Source organism: Cyprinodon tularosa, unplaced genomic scaffold (assembly GCF_016077235.1).
Source record: "Cyprinodon tularosa strain WSP-4 unplaced genomic scaffold, ASM1607723v1 ctg246, whole genome shotgun sequence".
Taxonomy (NCBI): Eukaryota; Metazoa; Chordata; class Actinopteri; order Cyprinodontiformes; family Cyprinodontidae; genus Cyprinodon; species Cyprinodon tularosa.
This window is the reverse complement of record NW_024038913.1, coordinates 630896-649341: the sequence shown is the minus strand read 5'-3', so window position 1 is coordinate 649341 and position 18446 is coordinate 630896. Positions and strand designations below refer to the sequence as shown.

Genomic DNA, 18446 nt, shown 5'->3' with positions numbered 1-18446 from the left:
TTCTTGTGATACGTTTACGCACGACCGTTCTACATGCTCATCCTCATTTTTACATACAGGCGATGAGTCTGACATAGCGGAAAAATTGCAAATTTTCTTTTGCAAAGTAAGCTTGTATGAGCGATGCAAACAGCAACTTTTAAAAAGAGCATGCATGGGGAGAAATGGGTTTGTGCATGCTCTCGCACCCGTTTAATAGGCGTTACTTCTCAGGAGCGGGTACAGGGTTGTGCATGTGCATTCCTTCTAAAAGTGGAGAGGTCTTTTAAAAAAAAATCTGAAAAAAAATCCTCCACTATACCTTTAATTAAAACCTTTAATGATTCACCCAGAAATGTTTCTGTCTGATGAAACAATCCCCCTTCCCTCTTTTGTGACATTACTTCCAGTCATAAAAAGCCAAAATTTTGTTTTGAATATTTATTTTCAAGAATCTTTTTTTACAGAATACAGACTCCATGGATAATATTTAAGTGTAAGCAAACATCCAACCGTAAAAAAGGGTATTTTATGTAAAATGTATCCTAAATGAGTGAATTACTGACATCATGTGATCAAAATAGATCCATCTCTTTAACAAAAAAAACAAAAAACTAAGCTGTAATAGGAAAATACTTATACTAATTCTTAAGGCCGACTGTATCACTCTATAAAACAGTTGACACATCTAAACATTTATCCTAATTAAAATGATGTCACCACTGAAGTGTTACAGAAGTCTGGATCTTTGCAAAATGTAACAAGTTATTTTTCAGTCCTCTTTAAGACCTCCAAAAACTGCGGTTGGAACACTCTTCTGCTCAAGCTGCACTTCTGTAAAGGCAAAAAAAAAAAACAATTGCAATTAAATTATGCAAAACTGTCCTGGAAATGCCTATATATGCAAATGTTTTTCCCTAATTATAACCTATATCACACTAACCGTCCGGTCCTTGGTCTTCATCATCTTCATCATCATCCTCATCGATGTTAATCTCATCAGGATTGGCTTGTTTGGAAAGCTCAGCCAACTCACTTCGTGACGTGTCACTCCTAAGCAAACAGATAAGCAAAACAATGATCTATTGAAAGTAATAGGCTTCATGAAAGTCATAAATAGAATCTGTTCAAGATTTCTAAGTATTCATCAGCAAGAATAGGAACCACAAACCTGACGAAAAGAATTTTCTCTTTTGGTTTGGGTTTGTCCTGCTCAGCCTCTGCAGCAAGTTGCTGAGCTTTTTGCTCCAACATTTTCATATCATCAATTCCCATCTGACCAGGAGCAAGATCTGAAACTGATATGAAATACGAAAAACACAAATGTATCAATTAAAACATTTCCTCTAATTTCCCTAATATGGACGACATAGAATGTAGGCACTAAATTTGAGTTCTATTTCATCCCTACTGACCGCCAGAGGGCGGTGCTGAAAGCACTGAATGTTCCCTTCGGGCATGCGCAGTTCGAGTAATTATACCAACAGAGTCACACCTGTGACACCGGATGACCACTCAGAAGCTATATAGCCTGGTGTCATCCTTTGCTCTGCTCCTTTTTTCTTCTCGCAAGCGGTTCGCTAACTTCCCCGTTGTCTGAAGCCCCTGTCTCTTGACCGGAGTTGCGGTTATTCTCCGCCCTCCTAGGGCTGCAACGGGTCGATTCTGAAGATTACGGAAGGTAAGTGAGTTGTTTGCTGGTGATGGTAGCGTCCGCGCCCCCTCTCCCGGCTCACGACTTTAGCTTTTTACCTACAGCTTCGTGCTGTTTTGTTCCGAACTGGTGACGGCAGCGTTTTCGCCCCTACTCCCAGTGTGAATAACTTCACTGCCGAAGTTATATACGGCTAACGTAGTTAGCTTCTTTAGTTTGTTGGTGTTATACCTGGTGACGGCAGCGGTTTTCGCCCCCTCTCCCAGTATATTCCCTACTTTTGCATCCTTTTTTTCACCGGTCTGCGCTGCTATAATTACTGACGGCCGCGGTTTTCGCCCCCTCTCCCAACCAAGTGTGGTCTACTTCGTTGCCGAAGTTGGAGACGGCTAACGTTGTTAGCCTTTTTTGGTTTGTTTGCAGCCTTCTTCATCGGTCTGCTTAATTATAAATGGTGACGGCAGCGTTTTCGCCCCCTCTCCCAATATCAACCTTTTTTTGCAGCCTTTTCGTTGGTCTGCTCTCTTAATTGGTGACGGCAGCGTTTATCGCTCCTACTCCCTACTTAAGTTGCCATACAGCTAACGTTGTTAGCTTTTTTTGTTTATTGCTTTTATACCTGGTGACGGTAGCGGTTCTCGCCCCCTCTCCCGGTATCGGCCGCCTTGTGTCCGCAGCCTCTCTTGTTTTATCCGCTATAATTGGTGACGGCAGCGTTGTTCGCTCCTACTTCCAACTTAAGTTTCCATACAGCTAACGTTGTTAGCTTTTTTGGTTTATTGGTTTTATAACTGGTGATGGTAGCGGTTCTCGCCCCCTCTCCCAGTATCGGCTGCCTTGTGCTCGCAGCCTCTTTCGTTTCTCTGCTGTAATTGTGACGGCTGCGTTTGCGCCCCCTCTCCCGATTTTCGATAACTTTCTGTTCTTTAAGCCTTGTTGGCCTTCGACATGGATGGCTCTCACAGCTGCATAGATTGTGGGGCTGCCCTGCAGGCAGAGGATGGCCACGACCTGTGCCCTACCTGCCTTGGACATGAGCACCTTTTGGAGGCGCTGTCTGAGAACCCCTGTATGAACTGCAGCTTTATGCCCATGCAGTGAGGGTGGCCCGGTTGGCCCAGTTGTGCCCCCAGGAGGGCTCGGACCTTCCGCCCTCTGGGCAGGTGGTTCCCCCCAAGCGTTCTAAGCGCCGTGGTGGGACCACAGCATCTGTGCCCCTCCCCCGGAGGAAGCGGGCCAAACCTGACCAGGGCCTGTCCACAAGGGTGGAGCAGTTGTCAGCAGAGCTGGCAGAGATGAAGTCCTTGTTGCAGACACGGCAATCTGATCCCTCGCTCCCAGTGGTTGGGCTCTCTTCCCCACCAATGCCCGAGCTGGTTGTAGAGGATGACGTTATCTCTCTGGCTGCCTCCGCTTCTCATTTTAGAGATGAGGAGGAGGCAGGGTCCTCTCAAGCCTCTGAGGCTGGTTCATTTTCATCTCAGAGTGCGGTTGGAGAGGCCGGTGACGGTTCCATGCGGGAGGTCATGTCTATGGCCCTGAAGCAGCTGCAGCTGGAACTCCCACAAGGAGAGGCATCCAGCTCTGGCAGTGCTTTTTTCAGACGTGGAAGGGCTCCTACTCCTTTTTCTGTACCTCCATCAGAGGAGTACCTGAAGGAGTTACACGCCTGTTGGCGGGAACCGAGAGCGCTGTCGCGTCTCTCCTCGGATGGTCGTGTATTAGCTGCCATGCATGAGTCAGTGAAGGCCGGCCTGGACCGTATGCCAGCAATTGAACCAGCTGTTGCTTCACTGATTGTGTCACCAGATGAAGCCCTGCGTCCTGATGTCCGGTGCCCGCGGACTCAATGTCGGGTTACAGATGACCTCCTCTGTAAGGCGTACAATGCAGGAGCGCGTGCTGGCCGCCTTGGCAATTCCCTGGCGCACCTCATGTTTGCCCTGTCTGCATCTGTTCAGGACACTGGTGGTGCAAGTGCGACGATTGGTTATAGTGACGCAGCGCTGCAGGCCTTCGCGCTGATGACCAGAGAGCTTGGACGGGTCATGTCTTTCCTTGTCCAAGCTCGTAGACAGGTCTGGTTGGCACAGTCTCCTCTGACTGAAGCATGCCGTAGGACCCTCAGGGGTGTCCCGGTTGTACCAGGGGAGCTGTTTGGATCAGCTGCCTTGGAGGCGCTGGAACGGACTGCTCAGGCACGTCAGACTAGCCAGCAGCTTTCCGGCCTTCGCAGGAGCATACCTGCCTTTCCCCAGCGTTCGGGCCGCCCTGCCACTACCCCCAGCGTTCAGCCACGACCTCAGACCGGTGGCAGACCTGTTGGTTCCTATCCCCATGATGTGCGGCAGAGACCGAGAAGGGACTTTCGGGAGCCAGTCTGCCGCCCTGTTAGACAGACCCGGGCCTCAAATCCTGGACGCCCTCCCCCCAGAGCCCCCAGGGGCCGTGGGGATAGAAGATGATGCCACCGGGCCAGCCGTCGGACATTTTTCCCATCAGCAGCTGAATTTCTGGGCTGCTCATGCCGTAGATCCATGGGTGGTTGCCACCTTAACCAATGGCTACAGGCTCCAGTTCCGACGGCGGCCCCCCCTCTCACACCGGGTCAAGATGACTGTCATCACAGACCCGGTGAAATCTCAGGCACTAGACCAGGAGCTTTCCGCCCTCCTGGGCAAGGGGGCAATCGAGTCTGTAGATCCTCTGCAGCAACCCAGAGGCTACTACTCCACATACTTCCTTGTGGCCAAGAAGACCGGCGGTTTTCGCCCCATTTTAGATCTAAGGGGACTGAATCGGTACCTGAAGGTCCTTCCCTTCCACGTGCTCACCATAACAGAGGTCCTTCAGACCATTGTGGCGGGAGATTGGTTTACGTCAGTAGATCTGACAGACGCCTACTTTCACGTGCCTATTGCGGCAGAACATCGCCGTTTTCTCAGGTTCGCCTATCGGGGGCGCCATTGGCAATTCCGGGTGCTCCCATTCGGGCTCTCCCTTTCCCCGAGGGTGTTTACTCGATGCGTGAAAGCAGCCCTCTCTCCTCTACAGGCCTCCGGAGTCAGGATTCTGCCATACCTGGACGATTGGCTTCTTTGTGCTCCCTCTCAGGTAGCTGCCTCTCGGGATACGTCCCAGCTTCTACTTCATGTGTCAATGTTAGGCCTCAAAGTCAACTTGGCAAAGAGTTGTCTGGTTCCATCTCAGACAACCACCTTTCTTGGGATGCATCTGGACTCTGCTACCATGATGGCCCGTCCATCTGTTCACAGGGTGGACGACATACTCCAGCTTGTCCGTCGATTCAGACTGGGCAGGGAGTTTCCCTACATCACCTTCCTGCGAATGCTGGGCAAACTGACATCAGTCACTCGTGTCGTGCCCTTAGGGCTGCTCCTTCTGCGTCCTTTGCAGCGATGGCTCAACAGCTTTCGCCTAGACGCCAGGCTGCACAGGCATCGCAGGCTAATGGTGACCAGGAGCTGCCTCCATGCCCTAGCTCCTTGGCGAGACGGGACCCTTTTGTCCAGTGGTGTTCCAATGGGGCTAGTATTGTGTCGAAGGGAGGTGGTCACCACGGATGCCAGCCTCATGTGCTGGGGTGCCGTGTGGCAACACAGAGCTGTTCGGGGTCTCTGGGACCCAAGGGAGCGCACCGAACACATAAATGTGCTGGAGCTGCGGGCTGTGCACATGGCCCTCAGGTGCCTTCTGCCCCACCTAGAGGGAAGGAACGTGCTGATTCGGACAGACAACACCTCTGTTGTTTATCATATAAACCACCAAGGTGGCACCAGGTCAGCACGTCTCTTGAAGGTGTCGAGGGATCTCCTGGAATGGGCGTATCCCCGTCTGTGTACCCTGCGCGCAGCGTATCTGCCAGGACGGCAGAACCAGGTTGCGGACTCTCTATCCCACCAGGCACCTGCTCCGGGAGAGTGGTCTCTTCACCCCGACGTAGTGCGCATAATCTGGAACCTCTTTGGGCAGGCAGAGGTAGATCTGTTCGCCACAGAGGAGTCGACCCATTGCCCCCTATGGTATTCCCTAACCGGGATGGCGGGCGCATTGGGCCAGGATGCACTGGCTCATCCATGGCCGCAGGTTCTCCTGTATGCCTTTCCACCCCTCTCACTGGTTTGGCCGACTCTACGGAGGGTTCTCGAGCAGGGCCACAGAGTGTTGCTGGTAGCTCCGTTCTGGCCAGCGCGGCCGTGGTTCCCGCTGCTTTGGAGTCTGTGTCACGGTACTCCATGGCGTCTTCCAGCAAGGAGGGATCTGCTGTCTCAGTTGGGGGGACAGATATGGCACCCCAACCCTCAACGTCTCCAGCTGTGGGCATGGCCCCTGGGAGGCTGACTGGGTGTTCAGACACCGTGAAACACACCGTATTGAGTGCTAGGGCTTCCTCCACTCGGCTGCAGTATGCTAACAGATGGCGCCTCTTTTCTCAGTGGTGCTCTGCCCACAATGAGAACCCGCTTTCCTGCTCGGTGCCCACTATTTTGGAGTTCCTCCAGTCTCTCCTTGATAAGGGCCGCTCTCCTTCGACCCTTAAAGTGTATGTTGCAGCAATTTCATGTCTTCACCGAACTGTTGACAACCGTACAGTGGGGCGCCATGAACTGGTTTCACTTTTTCTGCGTGGTGCTCGTAGGTTGTGCCAGCGGCCAGCCCCACGAGCCCCAGATTGGGATCTGCCATTGGTTCTCACAGCTCTGTGCCACCCTCCATTCGAGCCTTTGGCACAAGCAGAACTCAAGTGGCTTTCCTGCAAGGCTGCTTTCCTGATGGCTATCGTCTCAGCTAAGAGGGTCAGCGAGCTACATGCTCTTTCTGTCAGCCCTAGGTGTATCAGGTGGAATCCAGATGGCTCTGGTGTTACCCTGTGGCCTAATACTGCGTTTGTGCCTAAGGTGTTGTCTCCTTTTCACCGTAACCAGCCATTGCGGCTCGCTCGGTTTCAGCCTCAATCTGGTACAACTGAGAATGAGTCGGAGTTGTTGTGCCCAGTAAGAGCGTTGGAGGCATACATTGCAGCCACCGCCAATCTGAGACGCTCGGACCAGCTTTTCCTATGCTATGGGGGTCCAAGGTTAGGCTGTCCTCTTTCTAAACAGCGTCTGTCCCATTGGATTGTGAGTGTCATCTGCCACGCCTACGCTGCAGGTCACTGCTCCCTGTCAGTCGGTGTGAGAGCACATTCCACCAGGAGCGTCACCGCTTCCTGGGCTGCTTTGAGAGGGGTTCCGCTGGAAGCTATATGTGCTGCTGCTTCATGGGCTACCCCAACCACCTTCACCAGGTTCTACAGTGTCAATGTGGCTGCCCCTCATCCCCTGGGTCAGGTCCTTTTACAAGGTTCTGCTGGGCCTCCTCTGTGAGGTATGTGCTCAGGATTCCTTGTGACATCGTTGGCATTAGTCATTCAGTGCTTTCAGCACCGCCCTCTGGCGGTCAGTAGGGATGAAATAGAACGAAAGTTACGTATGTAACTACGGTTCTATGAATCCCGGATGACCGCCAGAGCTTCTCTGTCACTCAGAATCCTTGCTTTTGCGAGAAGATTCTGTAGGAGCAGAGCAAAGGATGACACCAGGCTATATAGCTTCTGAGTGGTCATCCGGTGTCACAGGTGTGACTCTGTTGGTATAATTACTCGAACTGCGCATGCCCGAAGGGAACATTCAGTGCTTTCAGCACCGCCCTCTGGCGGTCATCCGGGATTCATAGAACCGTAGTTACATACGTAACTTTCGATTTTCCTTGTAGTTTGCACAGTTCATCAATAGCACTTAAGAAGCAAAGAAAGGAAAACCATCTGCTGCTCCAATGTGCTGCCTGTCTGACCAGATTCCAAACTTGAATCTGATAGAAAATCCATTAAAGAAACTAAACACTAAGGCAATGATATTAAAGCCTTCCACTTAGAGCTCATCACCACAGATATAAAGTCAAAATAAAGGAGAAACATTATTTAATCATTAGCAAATAATATAATCACAACAATAAGTTGATTGGTATATTATCAATAAAGGGGATTCCTGTAAATATGTGTAGGGGCTAAATAATTTCTGCACCAGAGTCTTTTAAAATCAAAATGCAAAAAAAGATAAATCAGCTGTTTAAGATTTTTTTCCTTCCAAAATTAATATTACTTGAAAATTGTTTTGCTTAAGTGTAAATAAATAAGGGGTTTAATACTCCTAGAAGCACTTTTTTTTATATAGTTATTTAATTTCTCCTGAGGTGTGTGTATATCAAATGTATGGGGGAAATCAAAGTGTTAATCCTGCTTTAATTGAAAATAAATAAATGTGTCAAGATTAAACCTTGAGGAACACCTCTATGTTGCTGCTTGTTACTACCCGCTCCGTCCTGGAAGAATGATCCGTACCATCAGCTCATTTGCGCATGTGGAAGCAGATATACATCCGGGTTTCCATAAATAATGTTATTATTGTACTAAAAGTAATTATTTCTATCCTCAACTCACTAAAGAATGCTAATACACAGATTTATAAAATGTTTTATGACTTTTCTGAGACTATTTTGATGCTTTTAAGATTTTTTCTGTTAAAATGCTTGTCTGAGGTCATCATCGGACATGGTCAGAGTAGTCCAGCAAAATATGATTAAACCATGTTTATTTGCATTGTAGTTGTTTCCTTCTTTTGGTTACGCACTATATGCCATAATGTTAACCCGAAAGGAAAACATTAAACTCAAAAAGTGTAGATTTATGTCTAAATTCAAACCCGAAAAAGTTAGCTCCCGGAAGTAGCATAGGATTCCATTTCCAGTTTAGATCGAGTGATAAAACAGAAAGCATTTTAAGGCCTGTATTTTCACAGGATATAAATTATTAACCTTTAACATATTATAGTTTAGTACGATTACTATTTTTGGGGAGGTAAAAAGGTAATTTAGGTCTTTTTTTTAACAAATTAAATTCTCGGTCGGCCGGGATGTATATCTTGTTGTGCACGGGAAAATGAGTTCATGGTACGGATCGCGCTTCCGGGAAGGATCGGGGACAGACCATATTTGAAGCAGAAAGACTGCAGTATTTCAACAATAAAAGCATTACACACCTCCATGAGCTACCCATCTAGAGACTAACAATAGAAACCAAGGGAACACACAAGTCAAAACCAAACAATCAAATGTGCTATTCCTTACCAGTGCCTGTGGAACTTGTTGAAGCCTTCAACATTTGAGAGGACATAAAGTTGACCTGAGTGTTGTATGTAGCCTGGACACTGCGTTTAATTCTTAACATCTCCCTAATTGTATCCTCATTTCCATGTCGGATCTCAAATTCCTTCCAGGTCTGCCAGAAATTCGCAGTCACCTAAAAGGTAATCAATACGCAGCATTAGATTAGGAATATTCTAATACTTTGCAAGAAAAATATTTAAAAAGTTGGCATCTCTCACCCTTGGGTCGCAGATCTGAGAGCAGTAAGAGTAGATCGCTCTGGCACGGTCAATCTCACCTAGTTTACACTCCATGTCCGCAAATCTCATACACATGTCCCTGGCATGCTCATCAGGAAGAACCTGAGAAAACAGAAAAGGGTGTCATCAGCTTACCGGTAAGTTAAAAAAAAGTATATGTAAATTAAATAAAATGTTACTGCTTTAAATTCATTTTATCACTCTAGACAAACTCAGCACAGTAGTTGTGTATCAATAAATACAAAAACTACATAATGAATATGAGATTGGGAAAGTATCAGTTTTAAAAATTCAAAACTCAGATGATCAACATGGATGTAACTAAAATAAATAGGATTAAACTAAAGTAAGTGCACCTACTGTGATGTTAGTTTAAATATTCTTAAAATTGCTTAGTATAATTTATTATTAGACTATTAAATCATTTTTATGTCATTGCACATACAACTTTCTTTGTAAACCTGCCACTTTGATAAAGAACAAGAAAAGAATGAATTGTTTTATATCAATCAAAATGTGCTCCACCTCAATAGCCTTCTGGTAGATAGCTCTGGTGTAAGTCACTCCATAAATTTCCGCCGCTCTCTTGATGTAGATATTAAACATATGGTGTCTCTCATCAGTTTCCACTGCCTGTGTTGCTCTTTCATAGACCGCCATGGCATGTCGCGCCAGTCCATATTCCTCTTCCAGTTTGGCATACAGCAGATAAATAGCTAAAAAAAGAATTTTTTTTTTAGTATTTTACATTTAGTCAAAGAAACATCTTTTGTGCATGCTACAAAAAGTATTTACTCTTTGCAAACTTTGCAGGGCAGCCATCCAAAGCTTGCTCAAATAAATCTCTGGCTCGCTCCAGTTTTTTGCCACCATAACGATCAATGAACTTGGTGAGGTAAGTGTTCCAGATGTCATAAACGTTTGGCCACTTGAAGAGGGCAATCCCTCGCTCATATGCCTTTTAAAAGGAAAGTAACAACAAAAAAGTGTTTAAATCAATAATACAAAAATGCTTATTGATATACATTTATACAATAGTGTGGTCAAATGTATTTACTTTAAAGCTTTCCTCAAAGTAGTTGTGTTCTTCTAGGAACATGGCATAATTGATGACAATTTGAGGAGTGGCAATGCGTAGATCTATAATCCGGTCATACACCGCTTTTGTAGACTGATGATTAAAAGCAGAAAAAAAAAAAAAAAAGAGGTTAACATATCTGTAGCAAACAATGTGGATCTGACTTTGAGTTATGTTTTTATAAACATATTTCTATACATACCTGGAAAGTACCAAGACTCTCCTCAAGGTCTGCCAGCATCGACCACACCTTCAGGGACTTGTAGACTCTGTTTTGGACTGGCTCAGACGAATCAAAGTACTCCGCTTTCTTTGATGGGATTGCTGTAGCTTTCTAATTCAAAATGCAAAAATAGCAAGTTAGTATTTTAGCAGTAGTACGTCTGCTATTTAAATAAAAAAATATTAAATTACATACTTTGGACATTTTTCCTAAGTTTCTGTATACTCTGATGCTTAATGCAAAGATATTCTTTAAAAAGAACATTTGCAAAGAAATTTATTTATATTTTTGCAGTTCCCGAATTTTCCAATAGATGTCACTAGGCATCCACTTAATAGAGCATCAATGAGCTTCTCAAATGTGTTCCATCATGCTGTATTGCATCCCTTTTATGAGTTTGAATATATTTTCTAACAGGAGCAGAACAGGTCACATAATAGAATAAATATATAAGGATTGTTATAAGGGCTGAAACAACTAATCGGATTAATCGATTACTGAAACTGCCCGTTATTTCAATTGTTAACCGGAGTTTAGACTGTAAAATATGTCTTTAGCTGACAGAGCAACCCATTTAGATCAGTAATTATTGGAAATTTGTAACAAAAAAAATGGAAACATTTTGCATTTACAATAAAAAATTCAGAATTCCTCAAGAGGAAAAGTTTTAGTTTCATCTTCTTTATGAAACCCTTTAGCTATCCAATTATTAATCGATTAATCTAAAAAAAATCAATCGACTTGCAAAAGTAATCGTTAGTTGCAGCCCTAATATATATATATATATATATATATATATATATATATATATATATATATATATATATATATATATATAAACACACAATTTTACAACAACTGTAATCATGCTACACACAGCATTTGTAGAACCAAAACATCAAATAGCAGCTGGTTACCCTCAATATTCGCAGTGCCTGATCATAATTCTCATGGCGAAGCTCCATCTCTCCAAATTCACACCAAACTGCAGCAAGGTCATCCACCTGTTTGTAGTTCACTTTAGTTGCCTTCTCAAAGATTGTCCTGGCCTAAGGTAGAAATAAGAGAAATATAAATGAGAAGAAAAAAATAATCTATAGTGTCCATGCAAGCCCTAAGGAAAGACATTAGCTTACATCATCCAGCTGTTCATTCTCCTCATAGAATTTGGCAAAAGAAACCCAGAGAGAATGAGGCTTGCCTGTGGCCTTCATTGGATCCACAGTCTGAACTGCTTCAGTGTACGTGTTGATGATCTGGAGTGAAAAAATTGTTTTTATGAGTACTGCATGAGTCACACATAATGCTAAATGAATGTTTTTGTTGAAAGGGCATGGTGTTATTTGTCTTTTTAAATTTATACACCAGTAGCTCAGTCTGGATGCACAAGGACTCCTGCTAGTGGGCTGTTTATCACCACCACACAGCATAACTAGAGGTAAAATATTTCACATAATTGCAATCGGTAAAATTGTATTGTATTACTTTATTGTATCTTGTTCAAATGGTTTTTGGTCTGATTTATCGCATATAACATGACTATGCCCCTTTAAAATACGGATAAGCTCTTAAACCTACCTGTCGCGGATTTCCTTCATAGAGTTTTACCCGTTTGTGCCACTCATGAACATTATGGGGGTTCTGCCTCAGTAGTACACTGTTAAGTAGAAGTGGCCGCCGTGCAATCAGCTGCTCAAAGCGAGCCAGGCGAAGCTCCAGATCTATGTCATCTGGCAGAAGAAGGGAAAGAATTAAGCCATTTATAACTAAAACTGTAAAGAAAGATGTGTTATCGGTGTTAATGTAAACAAACCTTCTTCCTCTTTTCCCATCTCAGCAGTGGTCTCCATCTTTGCCGCAATCATGCTCTCTTCAAACTGAGCATAGCTATCAAATACTTGTGTGAAATCCCTCACTGTTACCACTGTAAGGATAGCTTCCTCATAAACGTCCCTTGCCTAAAGAAACAAATAAATTGAGACATCAGGCAATGCCTTTTAAACAACCTAATTAAATCAAATACAGGAAAGAATGGAAGGAAAAGAAACAGATTAATTAAAAACTGACTGCATAAAAATAAAAGCTATTAAGCAAAAACCCACTTTTTCAAAGTGGCCACTCCTGATGTAATAGTCAGCCAAAGAACACCAAAGTTTTCCAAGTTGGTCTGTAAAGCGTGTGAGGCCTCCTCGTATGATGGCCCCGACATTCAAAGATGTCACTTTATCGGGGTTCTGAGAGATCAGATCACATAGTTCGTGCCACAGCTGAAAAAAGAAAATGAAAATACATGTCATATGGTATTATGGTCAGCTCATTACAAACAAAAGTGCAAATGAAATCGACATCTTACCTGATAGTTAGATTTGCCCTCTTTGGACACAAAGCTTTCATCATTTACAATTGCTGCTAATCGCATAGCTGCTTCGTCCAAACGACCAACAGACCGCAAGTAGTCTATGTACTCTTCTGCATTCTCTGGAGATAGCTACAATGGATAAAGAGACAACAGTGAACTTTGAATTATGTAGAGGAATATTGCACTTAAATCTCTAGAGCTTTTTATCTACCAAAAATACTGTTTCTATATACAACTTTAACATCAAAGTAAGGCTGAAACAATTAATCAGATTAATCTATTATTTTAAATTATCATAAACTAATTTAGTAATAGATTGATTGTTAAGTGGAGTGTAGAAACTCTAAAATTTGGTATTATTGGATGTGAGTGTTATGTGTGAATGTGTGTCCGCGTTGTTATTTTCTTTATTTATTATTATTATTATTTTATTCAAATTTTTTTTTTTTTTTTTTTCTTCCCTGTGGTATGAGTGGGGGCACTAGGGAGGGAAGGCATGATTGAGATGGTGTGTTTTTTTTTTTTTTTTCTCCCAGGTTGGGGTCTCAACCGCACCCTCTCCCAAATACATCTCAAGTCTCCGCTAAGTGCGGAGCCCATTCCCCCCGTCCTGCTCTCCCTCCGCTGGCTGGCGTCGGGGCTCACCGGTGCACTGGTGGAGCTGGGGGTGGATGCCCGGGGGACTGCTGGCTCATTCCTGGCGGCCTCTCCGCTGGCCCCGGCCGGCCGGGGCTTTGCTGGGGCTCCTGTCTGGGGATCGGGTGCCCTTGGGGCCTCGGATCCCTGGGGCCTGGGACTGGATCCGCTTCGGGGTGGGGCTGGGTGTTGTTCGGGGATTTTCGGGGTCGGTGCCGGTGCCTTCGCTACGATGCCGGTTCCTGGGCGGTGTTTCTTTCCTATGCCGGTTCTGTGGTACCGGTTCGGGGGGGGGGGGAGCTGCACGGCATGGTGGGGTGCGGGTCTTGGGTCCTGTTTTGGGCTCCGGTTTTTCCGCTCGCACTTCTCCTCTTGCCTATTTATTTTAATTGTAATTATTAATTAATTAATTAATTTACCTATTTATTTATGTTTTTTTTTCTCTTCCTCGGTGGGGGGGAGCGGTTGCGGGCGGGTCGGTGTCTGGTGTCCGCTGTCGCATTGTGGGGGCATTGTTTTTTTTTTTTTTTTCCTTCTTCCTTTGGGGGGTTTGGCATGTCTGTTTTCTCGGGGGGCGGGCGGGCCTGCTGGGTGGGGGGCCTGCTGGCGGCGCGCCGCTGGTGTGTGGGGGGCCGGGCGGCTCCGGCGGGGGTAGTGTTGGGGGGCCGGTCTGGGCGGGCTGGCTGCGCTGGCTAGGTATTCGGGTGGGTTTTCCCTCCTGGAGGCATGGCGGGGCTGCTCTGTTCCCGCTGATCGCGGCGGGTGGGGCTGCGGGGCGGGTGGGGGCCTGGAGTGGCTATGGCCGGCGCGTGGTGGGGGGCCGGGGCGGCGGAGCTGCTCTGGCCGCGTGTCAGGGCCTGGTGCGGGCGGCGGGGGGGGACGGCGGGCGTGGGGGGTTGCGCCGGCTGCGGTCTGCTCTTCTTGCGGTTTTGCGCCGGGCGGCTTTTCTGCTCTCGGGCTGATTCTGTGCGCGGTGTGTTTCGTTGCGCGCTGTTGGCATCGGTCTTGGTGGGGTGGGGCTGCGCTTTTGGCCGGGGGGGCGTTTTGGGGGGGTCCCGCGGCGCTCGTGGCGGATGCGCATGGGCCCCGGCCGGGGGCGGGGCCGCCTGAGTGTTTTCCTGGGTGGTGCGGTCGCGGTGGGTGTTGCGGCCGGTCGCCGGGGCTTGGTGCTGGGGGCGGGGCGTGTTTCGGTGCTCTGTGGGGCTGGGGCGTTTCGGTCGGCGCCGTGGGGGGGCTGGTGTTCGGTGCCCGGCTCTACTTCGGGGTGGCCGGCTGCCGGCGGGGCCCGCGGACTCGTCCCCGCGGCTCCGGCATGGCGGTGGCTGGGGGGCTTCTTCGTGGCTGTCTCTCCTCCTGCCTTGGTGGGGTCTGGTTTCCGGGGCTGGCCCCGCCTTGGTGCCTTCGCTTCTGGGGTCCCCTTGGGCGCCTGGGGCTTTGGGTCTCCCGGCGCTGGACTCAGTGCTCTGGGGGGTGTGCCTCTCCGGCTCTCCACAACCACTATTGAGCATTTTTCTATGGTTAAAACTTTACATGCACAAGTTCACCCTCACAAACAACTACAGGTGCTAGGCTTCAGGTACTTAGAGATTCACTTCCAAACAGAAACCCCACATTCATATCTTCAGGTAACACAGAGTACATGTCAGACTTAATAATATTACGTTAGCGATAGTTTCAAGGTGTTTGCTTTATTGTATATCTCGTACCATGTTTTTTGGTTGTGCTGTTCTTTTTTTTTTTTTTTTTTTTTTTTTCCATCTCATTACAGGTGTTGAAGCAGACTGAAAATGTTTTGTCATTGTCTCCTTCCTATCTCCTCTTTCTTTCATCTTTTGTCCTGTTTTTTTCTTTTTCTTTTCCCTTCTTCTTCTTCTGTTTTTCTGCTCTACTTACATTGCAGTGTCCATATGAACTGTAAAACTCCCTGCATAATTATAATAAAGCAATTTATATACATGAAACAAGTGGAGCAGTATGGCAATTGCCATACCGCTACACTTGTGAAAGTAAAATCTGTTGGGCTCCTTTTGGCATCAAGACAATTATTCTTATTGCCACCTTGCCAGACAGGACACTGTAAAAAATAAAATAAAAATAAAAATAAAATTTGTCTTTAGCTGACAAAGCAACCCATCTTGAACAGAAATACCAAAATTGTAAAAAAAAAAAAAATGCTCTATCCAGAACTTCTCAAGTGGAAAAGTTTTATTTTCACTTGGTATAATTTCGTAAAGTGTTTTTTAAGGAACCTTTTGCTCTCTGTGTAAATTCCTTTATTGTCCCACTTTGGGGATATTCGTTCTCTGCATTTGACCCATCCCCTTGGGGAGCAGTGGGCTGCCATTGTGTGGCGCCCGGGGAGAGATCAGGGGTTAAGGGCCTTGCTCGGGGACCCAGAGTGCTGGCTGTGGGGATAAACCTTCTCAGAGCACAAGCACACTGCTCTAACCACTAGGCCAGCACTGTCTATCTGATTATTAATCCCAAAAAAAAGAGATTAATCGACTAGCAAAATAATCATCAGTTGCATCAAAGTAGCTATGCAGTTACTTTTGACATAAAAAATAATAATTCAAAAGCCTTTCACTATACAAATATATATCTCCACAAATCTCTCCAAAACAAATATAAAACCTTAGGCCACACAGAGAAATAACTGAAGTCGATAATTTGATCTTAAATGACAGGTGATGTATGGAAATGGATTGAACACTAAAATCTCACCTTGAGATACCTTCGATACACCCGCAGGGCTGTCTCAGGCAGGGGAAGGTTACGAGCAAAGCGTAGATACAAAGGCCAGATTCGTGGATGCTGGGTTACAGGTAAAGCTCTCAGAGCCCGGTCAAATGTCCTCCGACTTCTTGTGATCTTACATTGCGACACAACAAACTGACAGTAGTCAATCCAAATCCTGGGCATCTAATTCATTAAAAGAAACCTTGGTTAGTTCCAAAAAGCAATACCCAAACTCACTATTGGTACAATATTAATTATTTTTATTTAATGCAGGAATGCTTCATTTTAAGTCAACATTACCTTGTGCATAAACACGAGTGCTCTTTCGTGACAGTTATTAATCTCCTCATAAACTGGATCTGTGATGCATTTCCCTTTCACTTGTTTCCTCCTTTCTCTCAGATAATTGTACCACAATTTATAACTGTAAAAATGAAGGAAAATGTTAAAAAAGAAAGAGAAAGTCACCTTTCTCAAATTCAAAGACTGTAAATATATTTATATCTCAATAATACACAATAGACCTAACCACAGTCTTGCAGTTACCTTCCAGGCAATTCTTTCAGAGCCCGCTCATATATCATGTTCAGGGTGGATTTGGGTCCATTCTGTTTGAATTCAATGTAGCGCATCCAACATTTGACAGAGTATGGATTCCTGATAATCTCCTCTTCATATGGAAGATCATCATCCTCCTAGTATTGCAGCGTAAAAGTAACAATAAAACAGATTACGCTATAAGCGAGCATAAACGAACTAGTGACGTTTGTTATCACTACAATTAAGGAAGATAAGAGAATGTTGCAATAATTAACTTGGTTTTACATTTTTAGACCGCTTATGTCTTAATAAAGAAGCATTAATATTTAGGAAGACGAACGAGTCAACAGACTCTAAATTATTTTCACCAAGCGAGGCTAGATTAGCGGTAACCGGCTAAAACTAATGGTATAAGTCGTTAAACTATAATATAAAATATTATTTTTTTATGTTACTTACAAATATAACGTCAGCTTTTCCATTTAAGGAAGGCATTTCTTCAGAGAGAAAATAACTTATTCAGTTAGACGTAATGCTAACGTTCGAATAGCTAACCTAGCTTGCAAACTCAATGCGTGTAGTCTCCCGTAGTGACTTCCGGCGGGGACGATACCCAATGCGCAAGCGCATTCAAAAGAACTACAAACCTGTTGAAAATATGTAGTTTTTCATTCGTATGGGCGATGTCGAAATGCTCGTTCTTACTCTTCTTTTTGGGAAGTTTTAATATCGCCCTCTACCGGTAACTTCCAGGACCGGGAAGGCCTCTTAATAGACAGCTCTCCTCAAACTAAATACGCGACTAAAAATCATTGAAATAAAATATTTTGTAATGTAATTTAAAAAAAAAAAAGTTTTTTTTTTTATTAATTTCAGGGCCGCCTTATATACTCCTCTATCTTTAAATTCATACAGTTGACATTAAAAGGTATTTTTTTTATCTCAACCCGGTAACATTGCTCATTACTGCCATCAGCTGGTGTTGAGGGAAAATGAGGAAAGGAAGTTGCAAGATAATGGACACACAATCACACATCTATTTCCTCTGTGACTGTGTCGTTTAAATGTTTGTCTTTTTTGCAAACATTTAAACTACATTCTTCTGGACTTTTTCTGTTTTTTTTTTCTGATAAATGTGATTATGTTTTTCCAAATCCATTGAGTTAGTTTCCAGACAGCTGAAGTATTACATTTTTTCATAAACCCATATTTTATTTTGGATTTCCTGCGAAACCAACATTTTAAAATCTATTTTTCATGAACAATTTTCTTTCTGGGCTAACTTTAACTACCTTAATTAGCTTTATTTATTTATTGGGCATCTACAGTAGGTCTTGAGGACTAGACATCCCTTTTTCCAGCACAAAGCACTTTATTCACTTTGAGAGATTTCAAAGTCATGGAGGAAAATAAACTCAGTGGACAGTTTTGCCACCACCATAATTTACAGCATGTACAATATTCTTTCTATTGGTAATATTTGGAGTTGGTAATATACCCTTATAAATACACAGAATATAAAGTTTCATCAAACACTTTCTCATACAGGATTGTGATAAATTGTAGTTCAGTATAGATTTTTATAAAAAACAAAAAAAGAAAAGAAAACTGTCTTGCCACCCTTCCCTTTCCTCTAGACGTAGGGAGAGTAGAAGAGATTGTTGCCACTTGCAGAACAGAAATGGAGACTAGGAATAAAAAAACAAGAGGGGATGTTTGCAAAAAGTATTTTTTTCTCTGATAAGAAACAGCTTTTTTAATTACATTGGTAGTGC

The 18446-nt window shown here is 44.7% G+C and overlaps 1 protein-coding gene across 1 annotated transcript; it reads right to left on the bottom strand.

Moving 5' to 3' along the window:
* Nucleotides 1-405: 405 nt before the first annotated feature.
* On the bottom strand, nt 406-17290 carry xab2 (XPA binding protein 2). Its single transcript, XM_038287975.1, has 19 exons — nt 17131-17290; nt 16678-16826; nt 16432-16555; nt 16117-16314; nt 12751-12885; nt 12500-12664; nt 12211-12355; nt 11976-12127; nt 11534-11653; nt 11315-11446; nt 10377-10508; nt 10154-10267; nt 9892-10054; nt 9622-9812; nt 9076-9198; nt 8819-8990; nt 1151-1277; nt 923-1032; nt 406-813 (listed from the first exon to the last, which is right to left on the bottom strand). Exons 1-19 carry the CDS (start codon nt 17164-17166, stop codon nt 752-754), a joined length of 2550 nt encoding a protein of 849 aa, XP_038143903.1. The 5' UTR covers nt 17167-17290; the 3' UTR covers nt 406-751.
* Nucleotides 17291-18446: the final 1156 nt, after the last annotated feature.